We start from the raw sequence: 21,771 nt of genomic DNA on the forward strand, positions 1-21,771 counted from the left end.
GTGCTGGGAGCTATTGGTGGTGCGAGAGGTTGCCGGGGGTGCTCGGTGCTGCACGAGGTGCTGCTGGAAGAGCTTGGTGTTGCACACTGTGCTGGGAGCTATTGGTGGTGCTGGGGGCTGCCGGGGGTGCTCGGTGCTGCACGGGGTGCTGGGGGCTGCACACGGTGCTCGGTGCTGCACAGGGTGCTGCTGGAAGTGCTGGGGGTTGCACAGGGTGCTGGCGGTTGTTGACGATGCTTGGGGTTGCACAGGGTGCCAGGTGCTGCTGGAAGTGCTTGGGGTTGCACAGGGTGCTGGAGGCTGCTGATGGTGCTTGGGGTTGCACAGGGTGCGGGGGGCTGTTGGCGGTCTTGGGGTTGCACAGGGTGCTGGGGGCTGCCGGAGGTGCCCGGTGCTGCTGGAAGTGCTTGGTGCTGCACACAGGGCTGGGAGCTATTGGCTGTGCTGGGGGCTGCTGGAGGTGCTTGGTGCTGTGCTGGGGGCTGCCGGAGGTGCTCAGTGCTGTGCAGGGTGCCAGGAGCTCTTGAGGGTGCTCGAGGTGCTCGGTGCTGCATGGGGCTGCCAGAGGTGCTTGGTGCTGCACAGGGTGCTGGGAGCTGTTGGAGGTGCTTTGGGTTACACACGGTGCTCGGCGCTGCACACGGTGCTGGCGGTGCTCGGCTCAGCACGCTGTGCTGGACGCCGTTCCTGGTGCTCGGCGCTGCACATCYCACCCTTGCAATGCAGGCAGCGCCRTGCATGGTTCAGGGAGCAGGAGAACCTGCTGCCTCTTTAGCCCTCTCCTCCGTCCACGAGCGTTTGGTGRTGTGTGGTGGCTCCGTGCCGAGCGGGCCTTCGGGGCACCCCGAGGTGGGGGCTTTTGTTCTGCCCTGGCTCAGGGCACCCRGCAGGTCCAGGGGTCTGACCTGGCCTCGGCTGCCCTTTGGGTTAGGGCCTGCCTCACCGTGGGCTCCCTCGGGGCGGACAAGCCCGTGCCTCAGTTTCCCGCCTCGCTTCCACCCGCTCGCGCTGGTGTGCTCATGGCACGGGGGCTGTGGGGGGCACACGCATGTGGGAGGCATTGAGCAGCAGGAAACCCCCAAAGTGGGTCAGCAGTAGAGAGAGAAAAACCTCCTTTTCTGGCGCGGGGGGAGGCCTGAGCCGGAGCTTTGCGGTGGGGGCGGCAGGGGTGCCGGGCGCTGGGTTGCCTCTGCTGCGCCTGGCTGGCGCCCAGCACCAGCGACTTCCTCGCTCTGGCCTCTTCTGAGCTGGGTGAGGTTGTAGGGTGAGACCAGAGAAAAGTCAATATTTTTGCACTGAAGGTGCTTTATACCAGGATGATCCCGAAGTGCGGATCCGGTGCGCGCTGCTGGCGCAGGCTGGGGCCTTTCCGGGTGCCGGGGACGAGTCCGGCCGGACCCCAGCCCCGGTGGGAGCAGCCCCCGGGGTGTTAATGCCAACAGACTGCAGGGGAATCGCTGCTGCCCGCGGCCGGGCTGGGGTGAGGGGAGGAGGTGCCGCGGAGCGGAGCGCGTGCCCGGGCGTCGTGCCGGGGCCGGCGCGTCCCGGCGCTGCGCGTCCCGGYGCCGCGCGCTTACGCAATGTCGTTCGGAGATTTCGTAACTCCGGGCTGCTGATACAGCAAAAGTAAGTGCAATTCTGCAGCGAGGCCAAATGTCCGCACCTGGTTGGGGAAGGAGCTGCTCATGGAGGTGCCAGGTCTCCCTCCTCTGCGCASGCGGTTGTTTTTGAGGGAATTAGTTGGGTTTAGCATGTAGCTCTGYGCTGGAGCTCTCCAGCTGTGGGTTTAACCTGTAAGTATTAGGCTCTGTGCACAGTGCAGCGTTGCTTCGAAGATCACAGATACTGCGCTTCTTGCAGGAGAGGTCGTGCTGGTGCTGTTTAAACTGCCTTGCAGCTTTCTCGTGCTGCTGCAGCTCGGGGGCGATGGGTTTCTGCCCGGTCTGTACTGAAGCAAACGGGCACGACCTCAACCGCTGTCCCTTTTCTTACAGCTTTTAGATCTGCACCAGACCGGAGCCCAGCAACATGGCAGCAATCCCATCAAGCGGCTCGCTCATGGCAACACACAACTACTACAGGAGTAAGAGCGATGGCTCGAGCTGGCGCCGTGCGGGGAAGCGGGTGCTTTGCTCTGCCGGGGCTCCTTCGAGGAGGTGGTGCTGCTGCAAAGAGGAGGCTTTYGGCCCCGCGAGGGCTGGTGGCCTTAGCTGTCCGTCAGCTGCGCGTGGGTCTTGCAAGGTCCTGTGCTCCTCATTGAGGTTGGAGGTGTGGGGAGGGGACAGCTGAAAACGCAGCTGCGCTATTGCCTGGGGAGTTGAGGTCTCTGGAGAAGCTGCAGAACCAGTCTGGGGAACGGCCGCTATTGGTGCCTCTCCAGGGGAGAGACTTTCTGCTTTAATGAGTTGCTGAAACCGAAAGGAAGTAAAATACTCCCCTCCACTAGAACTAGTAACAGGCTTTCGGCAGTCAGACTAAAACTGCGTGGATTAGGGCAGATTATTTGCAGAAATCTGCAACCTCCTGGCCTTGGGGTGTTGGTAGTGGCTCTAGGTGACCCTGTGTGCGCAGGGGGGTTGGACGAGGTGATCTCCAGAGGTCCCTTCCGACCTCAACCRTTCTGTGATTCCCAAGTGTCACGTGCAAACGCAAGGCCATTAAGTAATGTCCTTGGAATGGAATTTTTTTCCTGCACTCATGCTTTTCTGGCCAGTTTGTAATCTCCCCAGTGTTTCCTTCCTAGCGTTTTATCGGCTTGGCATTAAAGCTYGGTAAATACTGGAGCTGGCCATGGGAGCAAGCCACGTGCCCAGGGCTGGCCGCAGCCCGCCGGGCATCGGGTCTCGCGGCGCGGCAGCAACAGCGGCCGGAGGTGCCGAGGGCTGGGGGCGGCTCTGACGCCCCGCTCTCGCCCCCAGGGCGCCTGAGTTCGACATCGAGCAACAGCTCCTGCGGCAGCTCGGACTACGCCGGCGAGGTCATCCCGCACCCGCCGGGTGAGTGCCGCTGCACCGGCGCCGCGCTGTTCCGAGCGGGAGCTCCCGAGGCCGTTCTGCTGCGGATGCCTTGGGTTTTGCGGGCTGCCGTGAGCTGCCTCCCCTAGGGGTCCCGGCGGGACCGTCCTGCGTTTGAAAATCCACGCGCGTTGGATAAAAGCGCTGGTGGAGGCGCCACGCACCGAGTCCTATTTCGCCTTGCTTTTCTCAATGAACTGCAAATCTTGCCCAACCTTCGCGCGTGCTGCGGGACGAGGGTGGAGCGGTGCCTGGGGCGCGGGAGCGGGGCTGACGCGCGCCCGCCGGCCACGCGCTGTCTCCTAGGTCTCCCCAAGTCGGACCCCGGTCACTGGTGGGCCAGCTTCTTCTTCGGGAAGGTGACTCACCCGGCCATGACCACGGTGTCGGAGTCCCCGGAGAGGTGAGTGCCGAGCGGCTGCTCCCGYGGGGCTTCCGCTGGAGCGCCGAGCCCCCCCCGGCGTCGGCGTGACCCGCTGCCCGCTCTGCCTTGCAGCCTGGGAGCCGCCGCGCCGGCGGCCGGTGCCGGCTTGGCCTGCGGCACGGTGCTGGCCGGCGGCAGGAAGCGCCACGCCAGCGAGCCCAGCCAGCCCCGCGCCGGGCCCTCGGCGTGAGCTGCTCTCCCACCTCCGCGGAGCGGGCGCTGCTCTGGGTCACCGATGCCGGCTTCTAAGAAAAAGCAAGAAAAACCAAAAAAAAATTCTACACCAGCCTTTTTACTGTTTTGTAATGCCGCTTTCTTTCCTTACGGACTCGGTAATGTGTTTGTTTACTTGTGCGATGGCAACTAATAAACTCAAGCAGCCTTTTAAAATGCTCTGAGCTGTTCTTCRCCCGGCGCGGGGGGATTTGGGTGCCCGCGGGGCCAGGCTGCTGCCTCGGAGGYGGTGCAGTCCCCAGCTGCTCCTGCATCCGGAGACGAGCGTCGCTCCTGATGCTCCGGTGGGTTTTGCCGTGGCTCTGAGCCAGGAGGAGGTTGCAGCGCGGTGAAGCCGCAGACGCCTGCTGCCACCCTTCCCTCTCGCCTTGGCCCGGTGGGTTGGCATCGGGCCGGTTTAGCGGCGTTAACGCGAGCTGGTGCCGCAGCGCTGCCCTGCTCCCGGGTCCGACGCGCCTGCGCCCGCGGTGCAAGGTGCTGCCTGGCCTGAGCCTGCTCTGGCGGAGGTGCGGGGCGGCAGCTTGGTGCCGGCGTTGGACGGTAACTCGGGGGGTGGTTCAGCATGAGACGCCTGACAAAGCACCAAGAAAACAAGAACCTGCTGGTCCGCCGCGTGCAAGAGGGGCAAGGTCCCAGGTCACGTTGCAGGCAAGCAAAACCCTGGCGCGAGTACATTTAAGGATGCAAATTCCTGATGCTCTGCAGTTTCCACCGTGTGGGGGTTTGCTTTGGGGGGCGGGGGGGGGAGGACACGGTCTGCGCGGGAGCTGCGCCCGCCCCGGGAGCAGGGAGCGTTGCCGGCCCCTGGCACTGTGCCGCCGGGTGACGGGAGGCTGGGGGTCAGCCGGGAGCACCGAGCGGTGACTTTGCACCCGTGACATCACGCCGGGGCAGCAGGCAAAGGGCGAAGTTGTGCGTTAATGCGGCGCCCGTCAGGCTGCCTCGCTGGGCAGAGGAAAGGCCGGCGGGGGCGGTTCTGCTTTTGCCTGCGCTGCAAAATGCCTCCCGGGTCACTTCTAGCTTTGCAGCTCCTTTCTGCTAGCAAAAGTGTCTTCTGCGAGCTTTGCCCCGAGATGCGGGTGTCGTGCGTGTGGCTCTGCCCTCCTCCGGCGCCGGGGGAAGGCGTCCGGGCAGCGCYGCCCGCCCTGCTGAGACGTGTCCGCGGCGAAACGTGGGTCGGGCACGGAGCCAGCTGCCTCGGGCGCCCGGCTCGGGACGGTCCGCGGGCGCCGGGGCCAGGCTGGTTTGCAGCCCGCCGGGCAGCCTCCTCGCTGCGGAGGGTCCGCGCAGCTCCCTGCGGCCATGCCTTGCGTTGTTCACCTCCGCCGTGGCCTTTTGGGGGTACGCTGGCCCAAAATCTCCCCTTTCTTAGGGTACGCTGGCCCAAAATCTCCCCTTTCTTAGTGAAAACCTGCGTAGGCGTTTTGCGAGCTTTGCCCGTTTTAGCGCAGCGGCAGGGCTCCCGGCTTCGCGTGGTGTTTGTTTTAGGGACCTGCAGGCACAGGGGCTGCGGATTAAAACGCGCCCGCAGGCCCTTAGCCCCTTGCGCTTGTGATTACCAGCACTGTGCTTGCGCGCTGGGGGCAGACGTTCTCCTTTCCGCTCCTTGAGCCGCCTCCTCGTGCCTGTTTCCAAGGCTTTCGCTGTKGATTAACTCGCATATTTAGGCAAAAACGGCTCATGCTTTATATTCTGCCTTGGCTGTCGCTCACGCCGCTCCTTTGCTGTAGGAGGAGCCCTTCAGGCAGACCTGGGATGATAAAATACTTGCTTTTATTTCCTGCGTCTTGTTGCTTTTTTTTTCTTCTTTTTTTTTTCCCTTCCAGAAGCTCGCTTCCTCCCATCCCCTTGCAAAGGCCAATGTTAAAAATAGACTCCGGCTCTGCAGCTGAAATCCGCTGCGTTAGACTGACACTGTTTTCTAATGTCAGCAGGCCAAGTTTAATCCACAAACAGAGCACAGATGGGACAGAAACCAGGGTGTGGAAATGCCTCTGAGAGCACGTGTTCGCCAGAGCCGCTCCGGGAGCAATCGTCTGAGACTCCTCAGGCTCCGTCCTCACTTGCTCACCCGGAGGCCGGATAGCAGGAAGGCCCCCAGGATTGCGGCAGTGCCATTTATTATTATTATTATTATTATTATTATTATTATTATAATATCTAGCTTCAGCATGCCATCCCCGCGCTGGGTGCTGGTGCACCGGGAGGGCGCCCCAGGAGCTCCCCGTCGGCGGTGGGGCGGATTGCTGCCGCGGAGCTGAGCTGCCTTTTCCAGCTTGGGTATCCGCTGGCACGGCGAGGCGAGAGGCGCGTGCGGCTGCTGGCCAGGCTGTTCCTGCTCCGAGCCCGGCGCTCGCCGCGGAGACCTCCCGCAGCGTGGCCGGGGTGTCCCGGCAGCACGKGGTGACACCCGGGTCTTGTCGTCTCTCTCGCCCCGGGGCCGTGTAAATACAGAATATTCCCTTTGCCCCCACACAGCTCGGGCTTTGTTTTGCCCATCTGTCCTTTAAAATGTGCTTGGTCTCTGCGCTCCTGATGCAGCATTTCAGAAAGCGTYGGGGCGGGGGGAGGTGGGAAATCAGCCCCGATGCTGAGCTGGAGCCCGTCGCGGCAGGCAGAATTGGGCCTTTCTGAGCATTTTTGAGCCTTGCAAACTTCACCCCCTTCCCCCCCCGCTCATCCTTTGCCTTCCTCTGAGTTTTTAGCACCATCTGGTAGCAGCAAGACCTGCAGCTTTGCTGTGCTTCCTACTGCAACAGGCCCGTCTTGCATGCTTTGGTCGTGGGTGAGCTGCTTCTCAGCACGCGATACGTTGGTCACCTTCTGRGTGCTGCTGAAGTCTCCAGCTCCAGCTGGAGGAGAAGCAGGACGTGCCTGCCTGTGGGCACAGCCCTGCAGCACACTCGGCTGGACACTTGACCAGGCTGCGAAGGGGTCTCCCACTGCGGCCGTGTCCAAGTCCTGGGGTAAACCCCAGCTGAGTGGGTGCCTCAGTGGCCTTTGGCCGGGTACGTGTCCCACCAGTGAGAGCTGCCAGGGCTCTCCACAAGCCCTGGTTCCTCCAGACCACATCACCTCATCTATTTTCAGTGTCCACCCTGGGCTGGGCTGTTGCAAGCCCTRTACATACACATCTGCACTGAGCAGAAGGGGAGTCCAGGCAATGAGCCGCCACAGAGCGATTTGTGTTTCGGCCCTTTAAAACAAGAGCACTGGATCTCCCCAGGGTGTGAACGTCCCACCCGAGGCTCCTGGAGCTTCCAAAGCTGCCCATGCCCACAGCTCTTCCCAGCATCCCCATGGGGCTCCACAGCCAACTACCAACCACCCAGAGCCTTTGGAGCCACCAYGAGCAGCAGTTACTGGCAAAACTCTCTTTATATTTGTAATTTGGTTTTAAAAGAGGGTACAAGATTCCAGTAGGAACCTGTGGAAGACCTCCCAGCCGTCTTGAGACAGCTTGTTGAAGGAAACATGGGCATCCACCTAAATATTTGAAACAAGAAATAGACTTTTTTGTTCGTCTCACCTCAGCTATACTTGAAATAACCACGAGATGGTGGCAAAGACAAGGCGCTGGAGCAGAGCAGCCCGTAGGGCAGGGCTCCTGCTCCGTGCGCTGGCCCTGTGGGGCAGAGAGCTGCTGCTGCAGAGGCTTTAGCTGTCAGGGAAGAGGGGACTGCCAGAGGCACCTGAAGGCTTGATGCACACTCGGACGAGTGGAGGCGACAGAGGCAGAAAGATGGTTCTAGAGCTGTGTGGTTGCAGAAGGGCTGCAAAAATGGGATTTGCTGCAAATTGCTGCATTCAGGGCACGGAGGAGAGGACAGAATATCAAGCCGATCAGAGACCACTACCCAAACCAGTGCAATGCCTCAAGGACCAGTGTCAGCGAGTGTGACAGCGTGCGGGAGCGTGACGAGGGCGGCGTGCGGATGGATGCACACACATTTATTGATAAATACACCGGACACTGTAAGTGAATCCAGCAGAGCCACAGATGGACACAAACTGCAAACCTTCRCTCTGGGTACGGCGAGTGGCAGGCGAACTCCTACCCTAGGGGCTGAAGGAAGATGTACCTTCTGAATGATGCCTCTGCTAGCACGTTGCTTTTCAAGCCTGCTGCTCAGCCAGGCGACAGCAAGAGTTCGCCAAAACTCATTTCGTTTTCCCTCAGCCACTTCCCCACGTCCTCAGCAAGAGGGACCACGGGCTCTTTCCAGAGATGTGTATTCCTTGGAGCCATGTCTGAGGGCAAACCGAAAGGAAGGACCCATTTGGCAAGAGTCGGTCTGTAGGTGAGTTTGGAGGAAGGGTGGTGGGAGGAGGCTGCCCTCAGSACAGAGACCCGAGCACCCGTCTGTAGATGAAGCCGAGTCTCTCGCGCAGTGTGCAGAAGGTGGGCCGTGCCTCCGTGTTGCCGTTCCAGCACTCCAGCATGATGACGTAGATCTCGGGAGGGCAGGTGCTCGGCCGGGGAAGACGGTAGCCCCTGGTGATTTGCTGTATGGTTTCCTGGTTTGTCATTCCTGCAAGGAAAGAGAAGATTTCCCCTAACTCTTCGTGCCACTGACCCATCCCCAAAGGATGCCCTGGGGGTAGGAGGTCAGGCAGCCCTCAGCACCTCCAGCCCTCCACGCTCCCACCAACACCTTCTGCAAGCAGTGACAATGGCTCCGGGCAGTTACTGAAGCATCTTCCAGGGTGGGCAGTAATTTTTGCAGGCTCCAGAAGCTGCTTGCACATCAGTTACCGATGGGGAAGAGACAATACGACAAGGCCTTCGTGGCATACTGGATTTCAGCACGTCAGGGAGCCACCAGCAAGCTGCCTGGGGTGAGGAGGGGAGCACAGCAGGAGGTGGCACAGCAGCTCCCCACCCCCTTGGCAAGCTGGGGGGACCCGTCAGCCCTACCTTCATATGGGATCTGCCCATATGTGAAGACTTCGTAGAGGAGAATCCCGTAGGACCAAACATCGGACTTCAAGGACTAGGTACGGTAGTTTGCTGCCTCCGGGGCTGTCCACTTCACTGGGATTTTTGTGCTGCTGCTGGTGGAATAAATATCATCCTGAAGAGAAATGGGATATGGGTCTAGAGCGCTGTGAACACAGCTGCTTCATCTGGAAAAGCCGCAGGTGAAAGCTGGGTCTCAGTATGCATTTAGCCTTTCAATGTCAGYGCTCACCGGGATGAGACCCGGTGGTGTGGACCTGCTGTCTGGGCCTTGCCCACGACGCAGGATGGGGAAGGGAGAGCAGAGCAGGGAAGGCTGTGGCCAGCTGCAGCTCTCGCTGCTGTACCAAAGCGGTGCAGAGTTGCTCTGTGGTGCTGGGTAATGGGAAGGACCTGCAGCTTCCCGCTGACTGACCTTGAGGAGCCGGGCGAGTCCAAAATCAGCGATTTTGCAGTTGAGTTCATCTCCCACCAGGATGTTTCTGGCTGCCAAGTCCCGGTGAACAGTGTGCTTCTCTTCCAGGTACCTCATCCCATCTGCCACTTGGCAGGCAATGTTGACCAGGTGGGAGGTGCCCAGAGATTTCCCTTCAGGACCTGTTAACCCAGGAGAACCACATGTTTAAGGCAATCTAGCAATACCTATTTCAGGGGCTCTAGTGCCTTCTGGTTTGGAAAGAGACCCAGTGTAGGCAACATGGGCAAAACTGTTGTGGAGGAATATGTAAAATCTGTGTTACATGTCTGCATCACACCAAATTGAACTTGAATTTGAGGTTCTTCCTAACTGTCTTTACTGTGATGTGTGTGAAGTTCAGCATGTCTCAAGCACTCCTGAGGAACTGGACTTGGTTGAGCTTGGAGAGCATCCTGGGTTGCAGTGAGGAAGCAGCTGTCTTTAACTAGTTCAAAGCTAAAGGTGACCTTCTGCCATGCCTGGGTCCAACCTGGCAGCCAGGCCTCTCACCCTGTCCTGCCTGTGAGCTCCTGCTCCTCTGACACCAAATACTGTTGGAGCCCTAACAACAAATTAGGTCAAATTACTTAGTGCAGGAGCGGAGTGGGGCATATGCAGTAGAAAAACAGGTCTTTCTTGGTGGGAGCTGTTTGTCTTGTTTCCCTTCAAGACTGATTACCAGGTCAGGCATGAAAGAAAAGAAAGGAGTAGAAAAATAACTACCACAAGCACGTTCTTCTTTGAGATGTYGAAGGGCTGACGCACCAGGCACTGAGTGGAGGCCTGCCCTGTTATCGGTTCTGCACGTGAACAAAAATGTGTTGCCTATCCACAGCAAGATTTGGCAACGTCATTCAGAACAGAGGCAGCATTCCCCAAACAAGTGCTGCCGAGTGCTGATAGCCCACTGTCCAGCGAGAAAGGTGGGATGAAAGGTCCCAGCAGCACAGCTGGGCTCTGAAGTGGCTGATCGGACCTAACCTGGCCCATGCAGGAACTGCAGGTCACCAAAGAGCATCTCTGCTGAACACCTGTGGATTGCTCTGCATTAGCACTGGCCTAAATAAGGCTGAAACAGGGCTCACTCTCTCTTACGGTCTTCATCTGGGTTTGTAAGGTTGTTCTGGGGTGTGGAAAGCCCCTGCTGAGTGTGGGTACTTAGAAAGAAGTGYTGCCTCTGGAGGACCTCTCCCAGCTCCCTCCTGGTGCTCGTGCACTGGTACTCACTGTTGAGGTAGCTGTGGAGGTTGCCTTTCCGCATGAGTTCGGTGATGATGTACACTGGCTCGTCCACCGAGCACACGGCATGGAGCTGGATTAGCTTCTCGTGCCTCAGGCGCTTCAGGTTCTGAATCTCCTTGGTGAAATCTTCGGCCTTCGTGCCAGCTGGGGTAGAAAGCCAGCACAGCCTTTGTGAGGGATTTTCTCACTCRGAGGGTGAGATGCTGGGAGGTCAGCATCTCCTATCTCGAGTGAGGACCTCTTTCCTTCCCATAGGCCACCCCTGTTTTCAAGCACCATGTCTCCAAACCTGCTTCTCAGATCCAAGCACCCAAGAGATGTTTTCCACAGGGCTTTGGATGCTGCTTTCAGGATCATAGTCTCATCAGGGAGAATGCATCCGTTTACCACAAACCCACTGAACAGAGCCATTTTATAAAGGTGCCAGTCCACGTTTAGGTGGTTCCATACACACACAGTCCAATGGCTATTTGTCAGGTCCTACCACAATTTGATTAGTAAGATGGCAACGAAGAGGGATATGAAAGCAAAGGGGGTGATGCAGCAGAGAAATCAGACTGAGTAGGGCATCATTAACATTTCCTGCCTCCTCCTCCACACACCTTTTATGATCTTGATAGCCACTGGCACCGTGTTCCTCCACAGTCCTTCCCACACCTCGCCAAAGTAGCCTTCGCCCAACTTCCTCCTCAGGGTGAAYTCCCAGCGCGGGCGCTCCCGTCCATCTCTCTCGGGTGGCACCTGTGCGAAACGAGCATTGCACGCTCAAACTGTCCAGCCAGGTAGTACCTGACTGCAAGACCCTGGACAAGCTTTTGGTGTCACAGAGGAGTGACCAGAGCATGATGCTCCACCACTTGACTTGCACTTGCATTGCAAAGTGTGCATCTCCTTCCCCTCTGCTAAAATTTTTCACTCGGGGCACATAAGACGTGGGGAACCCTCTGCAGTGGCCACTTGGTGGAAACATCTCAGACCCAAGAGTGCACAAAGGAAGAGCTTTTGGAGGCTCTGTGAAATACCAAGAATTTGGGCAACCTTAGCTTTTTCTTGGGAAAAATTTGGACCATATAAGAAKCACAAAGTAGCCGTTGCTGCAATGGAGCTTTTGCTTGAAAGTCGCCCAGCTGAGAGAGGCCATTTCATCTGCCGCTGCAAGCCAAGGGAGCTGATTAAAACTTGGCTTTGCCGTTCAGGAGAGATTCAAGTTATAATTCACTCCAAATCAGCCACCAAAGAAAGATAGCTGTTCTCCATTTCCCATAGACATCTGCTTCCATCAATTTAAAAAAAATAATAAAAAAAAAAAGGAAAGAATTACTGTTGCAGGTTGTGGCTGATTTTGACTTCAATTCTTGGAGCATTTCTTTTTTTTTTTTAATCTCATGCCTTTCAATTTCACTTTTGAATTATTCACACGTTTAATTTTTTTTTCTAAGTCATAATCGGTGAATGGAATGTGCTAATCGGGAAGTGAGTTGGCAATTTAGGATTAATACTCTAATTGGATTTGTGTGTGCTACATTAATTGGCACAAAAAGTATATAAAAGGAATGTGTTCTTGTTACACTCTAGAATAAATTTGGAAGATCTGGTACGTGCAGACTCAGAGCCGAAGGGACCTGTAACAAGATGGTTTGGGGGGTCTCTGACGCAGAGAAAAGCCCGTGTGCTGCGGCCTGAGCAGGACCAACGGCCCGGCGGGCGCCGTGCCCAGCCCTGGCGCGGCTCAGCGGAGGAAAAGCTGGTAGTTTGCTACCAGGGCGGTTTTAATGTTCAGTTTATGAAAGACTAAGTCTCAGACGGCTAGACTAACCGACACCGCGCGATTTAGCCCAGCGGCTTATCCCCCCCCGCCTCCCCGGTCCTTCTCCTCCCGTCCCCTGGCAGCAGGTTACCCGAGAGGGAGTATCCGCCCTTGCTGCTCTCGCTGTCCCGCACGAGGAAGGAGCCGTGCTGGTTGGGAGGCGAGAGGAGGAGCCGCTCGGCTTCGCTGCGGCTGGGCTTGCCGAAATACCAGCTGTGGAGGGAGAGCGGAGGCCGGTCAGCGTTGGGAGTCCGGGCACGAGGTCGCAGCCGCGGGAGAACTGCCCGCCCGGAGCTGCGGCGCCAGCGTGCCCGTGCCGGAGCCCCTTGCCAGGGACAGGGCTCGGGGACGGGGCGTTTACTGGCGTTGGCCTCTTTGCACATTTGCACTTTTATTGCAAACGTCCTAAGTGCAAAATATTGCCTTGTTTTTTTTTTTTCTAATGAGGGAGGCCGGCACCGCCGGCAGACGCGCCGGCAAAGGGCCAGCGCCTCTCTCAGACCTGCTCCRCGGGCCCTCTGCGAGAGCGCCGGGCTCTTTTAGATCGCCGGAGCAGGGGCGTCATTTGCCATCGAACCACCGCGTGAGCCCTGGCGGCTCCTAAAGCCGCTGCTTTGGGCAATCGAGTCCATGTCCACTACGGGAGGGGGCGAAGGGCCCTTGCTGCCCGCCCGGCAGGGAAGGGCGGACGGGCGCGGGGAGAGGCTGCCTGCAGCGGTGGCAGGACAGTCACCGCTGGCTCAAGCTGGCCAGATCTCAGCCTGTCCTGAGTCTCCTCTTTGACCTGTGGCTCGTGGATACAACCAAATTCCTGCCYACGAGCAAAAGCTCGTCAACGAAAACCTTGCCTGGACCTGCCTTCTCCTGCTCCAGCCACGGGCAGCTCCAGCTCCGGGCTGAGCCAGCCAACGTCTCCTCCCGATCCTGGCTGGGGGGGAGAGGAGCCGGAGAAGCAGTGGGCGGTTTATTCCGTGCAGCTGCACCAGCAAGGTCTCACCACGGCCGTATCGGTGCGACCCCCGTCTCGGAAGGGGCCGCKGGGCAGCGGCTGCTGTCGGAAACCCACCGTCCGCACGCCGGAGCCGAGCCCGGGTACTTACGGCCGGCGAGCAGAGGTTCCCTGGCTCACACTGGCCACGTACGTCGCAGGAAYGTAACCCGTGGCCGGTTCCCCCCGCAGCCTCCTGGCTGAGACATACTCGCCCTCTTCCTTGAGGACACGCRGCTTGTCCCCTGCGCTAACGCTCAGCTCGTCCACGCTCCGGGCTGCGAAAGCGTTTAAAGCGATAGAGAGAGAGGACTTTGGGACGAGGCACCCGGCTCCGCGGCGCGGGGACCTGCCCGCTGCCGAAAGCGAAACTCGGATCGGGTGGGACGGGTTTGCAGGCGGCAGGCACCCGCTCAGACCTGCCCGCACAGCTGGCGAGCACAGCTGGAAGCTGCTCCTTGGGGTAAGGCTGGCTGCACTCGAAGGAGGAGAAAGGAGCTGCTTTTTTTTTCTTTTTTTTTTTTAATTATTATTTTAAAGTGTRCTCTCATGCTCATTACTAGAGCACCGGTGAACGCAGCTCTGTTCTCTAAGCAGCTCTTGTGACAAGTACCAGACTCCAGTTAATAATCTTGATTGCACTTGTGGGGGAAAGTGTTCTTTTTTTTTCCAAAGGAAAATAATTGCATCCACAAATGTGCAAGAGTTAAAACAAAGTAGAGAAATACCCTCCAAGAGATCTGATGCAGTTTGGAGAGCGGCTGCTTGGCCATCGATACGCGGCGCAGAGCACCCAGCGCCAGCGGCCGAGCGCACCCGGAGTGCCGGGTGCCGAAAGCCAGCACGGCAGGTCAAATTCAAGCGTCCGCCGAAGGGCGGCGATTTACACCTCGTGCCTGGCATACGCAGCATAAACTGTCTCAAGATCGCAGCTCAAATGAAAAAAAAATCACAGTTCCACGTGCTCCCTGCATGGGTTTTGTCCCTTAAGGGTTTCCAGGTTTTCGGCTGGCAATCCTCGGTGCTACCCGCTCCCCGGGAACCCCGCTCCTGCGCTTGAGCCTGCGACTGTGATCCTCCTCCGCTGTAACCGGTCCGTGTAGCAGACTTGGGTGTGCAGCTTCGTTTTTGGAAGAGACTGTTTAAAGAGCAGAAATTTATTGCACTGGCCTGGGCTGAGGGCTGCTCTTGATGTCCCTCAAAGAGCCTTTCCCCGCATGGGTGGGCACACGCAGACGCGCCACTGCTGCACAAGTGACTTTGAGGTTTTATTTTTTCTGATGACAAACTCTCTTCAGGATGCCAGACTGGCAAACCACCCTGGGTCTAGTATTTGCAGAAAGGCATTTTTGTTGTAGTAAATAAAATCAAGGACATTAGAAAAACAAACTGAAAGATGCTGCACGGTATACGAGGAACAAACCGGTCCAGTGCTTGGGTGAACAGCGAGGGGCCTGCTGCAGGCTGCTTCCTGGGTGTCCCGCGATGGCCAAACAAGCTGCAAAAGCTAGAGCTGAACATTTGGGCCCCATCCTTCTCCTGCACAGGAGGAGCAGGAGCACCCAGTGCTCCAGGAGGGCACTCGGCCACCGCTGCACAGGAGCAGGGAGTCTTTAACAAAATATTCTGCTCCCTCCATGCCAGAAAGTAGCTCTTGGATACATGGAGCATTCCCCAAGGTCTTGCCCCACCTGCCCAGCACACAGCCTTGCTCTTGGCGTTGTGCRCCGCTGTTTAATCTCTGGGTGTATTTTCCTCACTTTTAGCTTGGCTGTAGGAATAGAGGGTGGGGGGGCATCAGAGCTGGCAACATGTGGGAAAAACGTGGAGGACACCCACTCCTGCTGTATTTCCACAGCACTTCTGCTCCTCATGTCATGCTCCATCAGGAGGAAAATGGCCTGCTTGCTTATGCATTTAGGGAGATTATCTGATTAGGTCAAGCACAGAAGGYTTTTATTCTGCTGTTTTGAATGGGGACTTGGTAAACTCGTGGTTTGCAGACGAGACTGGAGACTGATTTACCCTTATTGACCTTTGCCAGATTAGATGCTCGAGTAGTACAAGCGATAGACAAGTGCAGCCGACCTGTAACATGCAAAGCTTTGGATCTTGATTTGCACCTAAATGAAAGAGTATTTGAAAACAGCAAACAGCCCTGAGGGCTAAATACTGCCTCTGAGCTGAACCTATCAGACATGCATAACACTCATCGCTGCAAATTCTCATCTCTCTACACAGGACACGCACACACAGCTCAGAATCCCACACTAGGAAACAGCTGATAACTCACAACCTTTTTTTTTAGTATCTTTTTATTTTCCTATTAACTTCCAGGAGCATCCCTGCTGCTTTAAATCCCTTTGGAACTACAAAACACCTTAAAAAAAAAAAAAGAAAAAAAAAGGAGGGAGGGAGAGAGAAGGAAAGAACAGGCATATTCCTAAAAGTTTTTGATTCTTGCACCGTGGGAAGGAAGAGGAAGGACATAGGAAGAGAAGTGAAAAAGAAAGGAARGCAGAGTCTAAAGGATCAAGTATTTCTCTTAGTCCCTGCAACTTGTTTGCATTGATGTATTAAAATCCAAGCTGACCACAGATTTTGGGCTATGGTAGATATATACAGGGACTTTTGTTCTAGCACCACTAAAAAGCACCTCAAAAGAGCAACAAAACCATAACATCTATTCAGTACAGCTGGTTACACAGTCCTGGTTTAGTTGCAGAGCACCTGGGAGCAATAAACACCAACAGCACTTTGCATTCATCAGTGTGTCAAATACTGCACACAGTGTTCTCCCGTACTAATTGATGGAAACCAGCAGCTCCCTTCCATTAATGAGAGCCCATTACATTTAATTATCTGAGGTTCTGTTTCAGGTCCTCTTATGTTCACATTCTAAATACATCTTCCAGCTACGAGCCTTTTGGGAGAAAGAGGAGGAGAAACACAAATCCAATTAAAAACCCGAAGTGTAGAAATTTAGAGAATGYAGTTCATGTTTAGGAAAAAGCTTCTTAGCACTGGGCACATAACAGCAGATTCACTCACACGGTAATATAATTGAGGACGCTCCACTCATTAGCGAGTGGTTGGCAAAGCACAGTGGCTGATCTCAGCATCGTGGGCCACTGTGCTCTTCTGCCTCTGGTATCTCGTTTGGAGGCATCYAAACAGCCAGAAGATTCCCTAGGCGTTGGGTTTATCTCGTTGCTGCCGGCACGAACTCAAGCCCAGCCAACGGTGCCTTCCAGCRCCCTGCGGCTGTTCTTGCTCTTTTTGCTGGCATAAGAGGACATAATGTTTAATTTTTTTTTGAATCACAGTAAGATTACTCCAGGGGCTTCCTGGCACCAAAACTTGGGGATAGATTATCTGAGAAAGATTTTGCCTCTTAATAAACTGTTTAGCCTGGGTGCCATGGGACATTGCAGACAAGAGGTGGTGGATGATGACAGCATTGCATGGGAAARAGAGAAAAGCAGAACAGTGGCACTAAAGCAGCTTCAATCCTCCTCCATTTCCTGTGCTGCAGACTATGGTAGAAAGCGGCATCTTGGCAGACTGCTAGTGTCTCAGCATTAAATGGGGCAGTGCAGAGGGAGAGCCTATTCCCTGGAGACTGACGAGCGTAGAAACAGTCAGCGGCTGAGGGGGCTCAAACAGTCAGTGCAGAGGGTTTGGTACAGGCAGAAGTACAGTCGTCCTGGGACAGGGAGCCATACAGGAGGTGTGAGAGGAGGCAGAGCATTGCTGGGTCTTGCAGGCTGCTGGTTTGGAGCCCTTTAGGCGGGGATYGGACTGGCTGGTGGAGAGCAGGAGTGCAGGTCACGGGGCACCTGAAACGGCACGGGAAAGCAAGCTGTATTGGAGAGTGTTTGAGGTAGAGACTGCTGTTTCTACAGTGTCTGGCAGGTCTGCRGCATGTGCGACTGCAGTATGAAAACAGTAATAGCTCTTTAAAATCAAGGAGATACTTCTGACAAACTCTGTGAACACCCCCTCCTCCCCCCTCCCAGTGCTCTTCAAGGATCTGCAAAACATGACAAGAAAAAGCTAATTCACAAGTGTCATATGCATACAACCATAATACGGTTGTAAAATTTCTAAAGAGGATTGATGTTCCACCAGAAAGTCTGCAAGGACCCACAATATAAAATCAGACTGGAAACCAGTGTGGTGAGTCTACAGGCTTCCCCCTCTGCTTTCCACTGAGACTACCTGGGCAAACCAGCCTTTGCTTGCCCTCACCTGYGACCTGACTTCCAGAGGATGCTCATTACAGCACAGACTGCCCGGCAGAACAGCGCTTCTGCATAAGTCGTCTGCTCTTGTCCCTGGAGYAGCCATTTGTGACATATAAAAACAATTAAACACCTCCTCCAGACTGGTAGGTGCCATCGAGCTGTTCACCCTCTCTCTCTCTCAAGGCTGCAGACACATTCACGGAAACTAGGATTAAAGARACTCATTCTGTTTCCCCATTGCCCCTACGTACAGTGAACGAGGACTTGCAGCCTTCTACCAGCACCTTGGAGACCAACCCTGCCACAGATGAACGGCAGCAGGAGTCCCCACTGCCAGGTGCTTACAGTGACTCTACGTGCACACTTGAACCGTCTCTCTCCCTTGGCTAGTGCTGAGCCAACAGGGACTGGTGCTCTCAGAAGAGATGTGCATAGCAACTCACTTCCTGAGGGGGAAATCTCTGCCAACGCATAAGCAAATAAGGGATTGCTCCATCTGCCAGATGTCCTTGATACACTGAGGAGGRACCAGTCCATCTACTCCATGACTGCGCTCTGTGATATCGCTCCCCAAGGAGGCTGTTGGATTTGGGGTTGWGGTATTAAGTGCTGCTAGAAGAAATATGCCCGGAGTCCCAGGAGAAAAGGCCTGAGAGAGACCTCATCCAGCCTATCCCATACTTATGTCTTTCCCCATCTTTGCCAAACCAGTTCTTCCTCCAGGAAGACCTCCAGGAATGGATATGCCACAATGTCYCCAGACAACCCTCTCTAGTGGCTCACTAATCATTACTGTTAGAAATGGTGTCTAACCTGCTGGTGTCTATTACTCTTGTCCCATTCATCACTGGATTGCTCCATTCCTTTCTGCAACAGTCTTTTATGTACATGAAGACTGTTCAGGTGTCCCACCATCTGCTCAGCAATGTTGCTTTGATCTACTTGTTGGACCCAAGCCCAGCTCAGGGCAAACATGCTGACCTTGTATGAACGGGTAACATGGTTATCTTCTTCTCCTTTTGTCTCCAGTCCTCTTCCCCTGTCCATACGCACTAGTGTTCCTGTGGTGCCACCTCAGCTGACTCTCTAGTACATTTACCTATCAGGGATGACACAAAAAACATTAGTTATAGCTATTCTACCCCCCTCATGCCAAATATCAGACCTGAGAGGCATCCAGGCAAGTACAATTTAATCACCATTCATCATCTGAGSTGCCAAAACTGATCGTACAGATGATCTTTCACTTGCCCCCAAACAAATTAATATCAGCTCAAGTTACCTTCTCTGAAGGTTCAGACTTGCATCTCACCTTGCAACTGTAGAGGTATGAGCTTAGCTTCGTCTCTTCTCTCCTTACTTTACTWCTTCTCTACCTGATTGCTAGTTCCCTCTGATCAGAGTGTTGCTGTTGGCTCTTAAATGCACAGCAGCTGCAGAGGCTGCCAACTTCCATAGCTCGCAGATAAATCCTGCTCATGGTGTGGCTCCATGGAAGACAAATACTGGAACACAAAATTTTACCTGTTTCTGTAGGGAAGCAACTGTCTTCTCTAGTTCGGCCACAAGGGACTCAAGATTCTCTCTGGAGGAAGGGCTTGGAGAAGGCACCTCATTTCTGAAGTCRGAGATAGAAAGTAAATTTTGAGATAACGGAGATGTCAACTTCCTGGTCAGGAGAACTGTTCTACTTTCTCTACCATCATCCTCAGATTAAGCACCAAAATGRCCACAGGAGGGCCGACATGCCAAGAAATGCCAACCAAACATTCACATTACTGCCTGAGTTGCCTAAATCCCCTGGCTAGTGTTACATGTGGTTAGAAACAGTTTTGAGGATTTTYAAAACCTGTCCCTAAAATGGTCTTYTCYGTCATTCTCCCAGGACTGTGAAGGTAAACAGGGACAAAGGATCAGCAAGGGTATTCGCATGTCCTCTCAGTAAGACAGAGCTTCATCGGGTGGCTGTTCAAACAAAGGAAAAATACCCTTACTCCTGTTAGAGGACTTTGCATCAAGCTCTGTATTTAGTTACTGAAACACTCCTGATCTCCAGGCCTCAGTGCAGAATGCCAATTTCAAAAGCCTGAATGGACAAGAGTTATTACACACTTCTCSTACTCCTCAGATAGTGGAGGTATAAAAAAATGGATCCACCAGACCTGGGAAATGCAGGCTTGTGCTTAGAAGGGTTTTCTTCTGGGTAGCTGAATCTGGGAGATCTCTTGCTTTGGAACCGCTGAGAAAGAGCCTTGAATTGTCCACGTGTCTGGCAGTCTTGGGAAGGAAGGGAGAATCTGGAATGAGCATTCAGAACCATTTGGCTTGAACTGTCTGTGAACAAAGCAGCGCTACCCTCCTTCACTGTCCACCCTCCACAAGTCGGTTACGCTAGAGGGAAGGAGACTGCAAAGGTATATGAACGAGCATTCATCAGAACAGGGGGGCTCTGAGAGCTGCCTAGAGGCTAGCCACAAACCAGAAGAGATGTTACAACTTCCATACACTATTAAGCTGGAGGTTTCATTGCCATAGGATGTTGTGGAAGCCAGAAACGGGGATGGCTCAGAYAGGCTAGCCAGGAGGTAAATCCACAAGTCATGATTAAACACAGTGCCCTCAATGCCATTTTGTAGCTCAAAGTTCCTCAGTTGTAGGGAGCACTGTGCCCATGCCCTGTTTCAGTCTCTTGCCCTGAGCATGAGCTTTTGCCTGAGCGTGAAACAGAAGCCCTGAACTAGGTGGACCTTCAGTCAGATTTGAGGCAGCTATTTTCCTCTTTGCATCCATTTGCCTCACGGCTCTATTTCCCACAGAGAAGTGTGTCATTAAACCAGCTCCAAAAATGTTACATAAAGCAACAACATAATGGGAGTGCCATCCAGAATCATCCCCACGTCAGTCGGTGCTAGAATGGCCTCATTCCTACCCTCACAACAATCCTGCCACAAGCGGAGATCCACTGCYGGAATCTCTTCACAACCAACCATGCCCTGTGGGTATGATGCCACCTGGAAGACGTCTCTCTGGAGCTGTTGAATGTGGTCACTGTTGTCACAGATGATACGAGCAAGGGATGTCTGTCTGATCTGAGTTAGCTGTGCTGGCGTGAAGACCCCAGGATTCTCGTACCAAAATCTGCAGAATTTGCAGATCATAGAGTGACCCAAGAGTACAAGACGACGATGGATAAATGAGGCTGAGAGGGAGAAGAGTTGCCCTACACCCGTGAGACAGCACACAGACCTCTCAAAAGGAGCTTCTATTCCAGTTTCGCATGCTATGTTAAACTGCAAACAGGGCCTGCCTGTAGCAGGGCTTCACATAGCTATGAAGACAGTCTCCCGTGAATCCCTGTGAGTTGCTGATCTGGGCTGCAGAGTGACACCACTYACTCCAGATACAATCACTTGCATGGGAATTCTGAGGCTCAGACAACTCTACTGTAGCAATTAGGACATGGGTCRGTGGGTCCATAAAGCACCTGCCCTAAGTGCATCACCAGGAAAAGAAGTGATGCTAGCATGAGCAGCAAATGGGAATGAGGAGGAAGCTCCCTGAGAGATGTTCTAGCATTTTCATGAAACATTGGACATATCTTCAACAGCGTCTGGTGTCATACAGTGGAATGGAAATTATTAAATCAGGAAAGGATTGTAACTGTTGCAAGTCCTGTTGCAAATGCACTGGACAGAGGAGATCTTTCCCTGTATCACAAGATGAGGAACAATTAGAGAAAATCATAAGTTCTGTTCCCTCCACATTCCTGCAAGGAGCAAACCTCCCCAGGTAGAATACCATAGACTCTGGGTTGATTCTAATTACAGTACCTGTCTCCATCCCTCAGTCTTCTGAACTGCGTTGTTAACAGGCACATCAGTGTTGGTCCAACTCTGGTACCAGGGACAAGATCCTCCACCATCAGTGCTGGGAACAGGTCAATATTTTTGGTAGTTCCATATAAGCTTCAGAATAAAAGATTTTAAAAAAAAAGTAAGGGACTATCAAAGAGTGAAGACAAAAGAAACCTGATTACATTTTAGGAAYGAGTACACAAGGAACTCATCCGGACAACATTTTAATAGTCTTATCTGAAAAACAGTGGTTATGCCTTAGAAAGAGTAAACTAATGTCAGCCAGTGCAGATAAGATGCAATTTAGTMTCACTGGAAAATAGCTCCAAGGCTCAATCTGCTTCCAAATTATACCGCACCAATTCCTGATGACATTCCACTCAGAACTAGACTGATCACTCAGAGAGGCCTAATTATTCTTGCACCACTCTTAAACCAAAGCTATTATCCTATCTGAACATCTGTGGGTAATAATATCTAAGGGAGGTTATTTGACAGGAAGAGCAGTAACTTYTCACAGACTGATTTTCAGTGACTGTGATGC

At 54.4% G+C, this 21,771-nt stretch overlaps 3 protein-coding genes across 4 annotated transcripts in view; 1 reads left to right on the forward strand and 2 right to left on the reverse strand.

Annotated features, from left to right (window-relative positions):
• The first annotated feature begins 1,974 nt into the window (after positions 1-1,974).
• On the forward strand, positions 1,975-3,828 carry PPDPF (pancreatic progenitor cell differentiation and proliferation factor). Its single transcript, XM_085314193.1, has 4 exons — positions 1,975-2,083; positions 2,919-2,996; positions 3,321-3,417; positions 3,511-3,828. Exons 1-4 carry the CDS (start codon positions 2,029-2,031, stop codon positions 3,626-3,628), a joined length of 348 nt encoding a protein of 115 aa, XP_085170319.1. The 5' UTR covers positions 1,975-2,028; the 3' UTR covers positions 3,629-3,828.
• A 3,982-nt stretch (positions 3,829-7,810) lies between these two features.
• On the reverse strand, positions 7,811-18,070 carry LOC146590836 (tyrosine-protein kinase Srms-like). The gene is given in 8 exon segments (XM_085314273.1): positions 7,811-8,204; positions 8,591-8,747; positions 9,048-9,229; positions 10,317-10,475; positions 10,934-11,072; positions 12,189-12,351; positions 13,239-13,482; positions 18,055-18,070. Coding segments are annotated over 8 exon segments (1,254 nt in total). The 3' UTR covers positions 7,811-8,010.
• LOC146590837 (peroxidasin homolog) overlaps positions 15,435-21,771 on the reverse strand; it is a 45,205-nt gene continuing 38,868 nt past the window's right edge. Inside the window, exons 18-23 of one of the 2 annotated variants that reach the window (XM_085314186.1) lie at positions 21,204-21,338; positions 20,303-20,511; positions 19,536-19,650; positions 18,898-18,991; positions 18,355-18,472; positions 15,435-16,965 (exon numbers count right to left, since the gene is read on the reverse strand). In XM_085314186.1, coding sequence (XP_085170312.1) covers positions 18,377-18,472; positions 18,898-18,991; positions 19,536-19,650; positions 20,303-20,511; positions 21,204-21,338 — 649 coding nt within the window. In that variant the 3' untranslated portion in view covers positions 15,435-16,965; positions 18,355-18,376. Of the gene's footprint in view, positions 16,966-18,354; positions 18,473-18,897; positions 18,992-19,535; positions 19,651-20,302; positions 20,512-21,203; positions 21,339-21,771 lie in introns of those variants that run through there. The other variant, XM_085314187.1, reaches the window with a different exon arrangement.

The sequence above is a fragment of the Rhea americana genome, unplaced genomic scaffold, assembly GCF_003343005.1.
Source record: "Rhea americana isolate MKP2758 unplaced genomic scaffold, rheAme1 scaffold_4, whole genome shotgun sequence".
Lineage (NCBI taxonomy): Eukaryota > Metazoa > Chordata > Aves > Rheiformes > Rheidae > Rhea > Rhea americana.

Bases quoted from the DNA above. Each gene is read 5' to 3' on its own strand.
- PPDPF (XM_085314193.1), top strand. From the start codon at position 2,029: ATGGCAGCAATCCCATCAAGCGGCTCGCTCATGGCAACACACAACTAC. The intron at 2,997-3,320 runs GTGAGTGCCGCT...GCTGTCTCCTAG, and splicing joins GGTCATCCCGCACCCGCCGG to GTCTCCCCAAGTCGGACCCC. The intron at 3,418-3,510 runs GTGAGTGCCGAG...TCTGCCTTGCAG, and splicing joins GTGTCGGAGTCCCCGGAGAG to CCTGGGAGCCGCCGCGCCGG.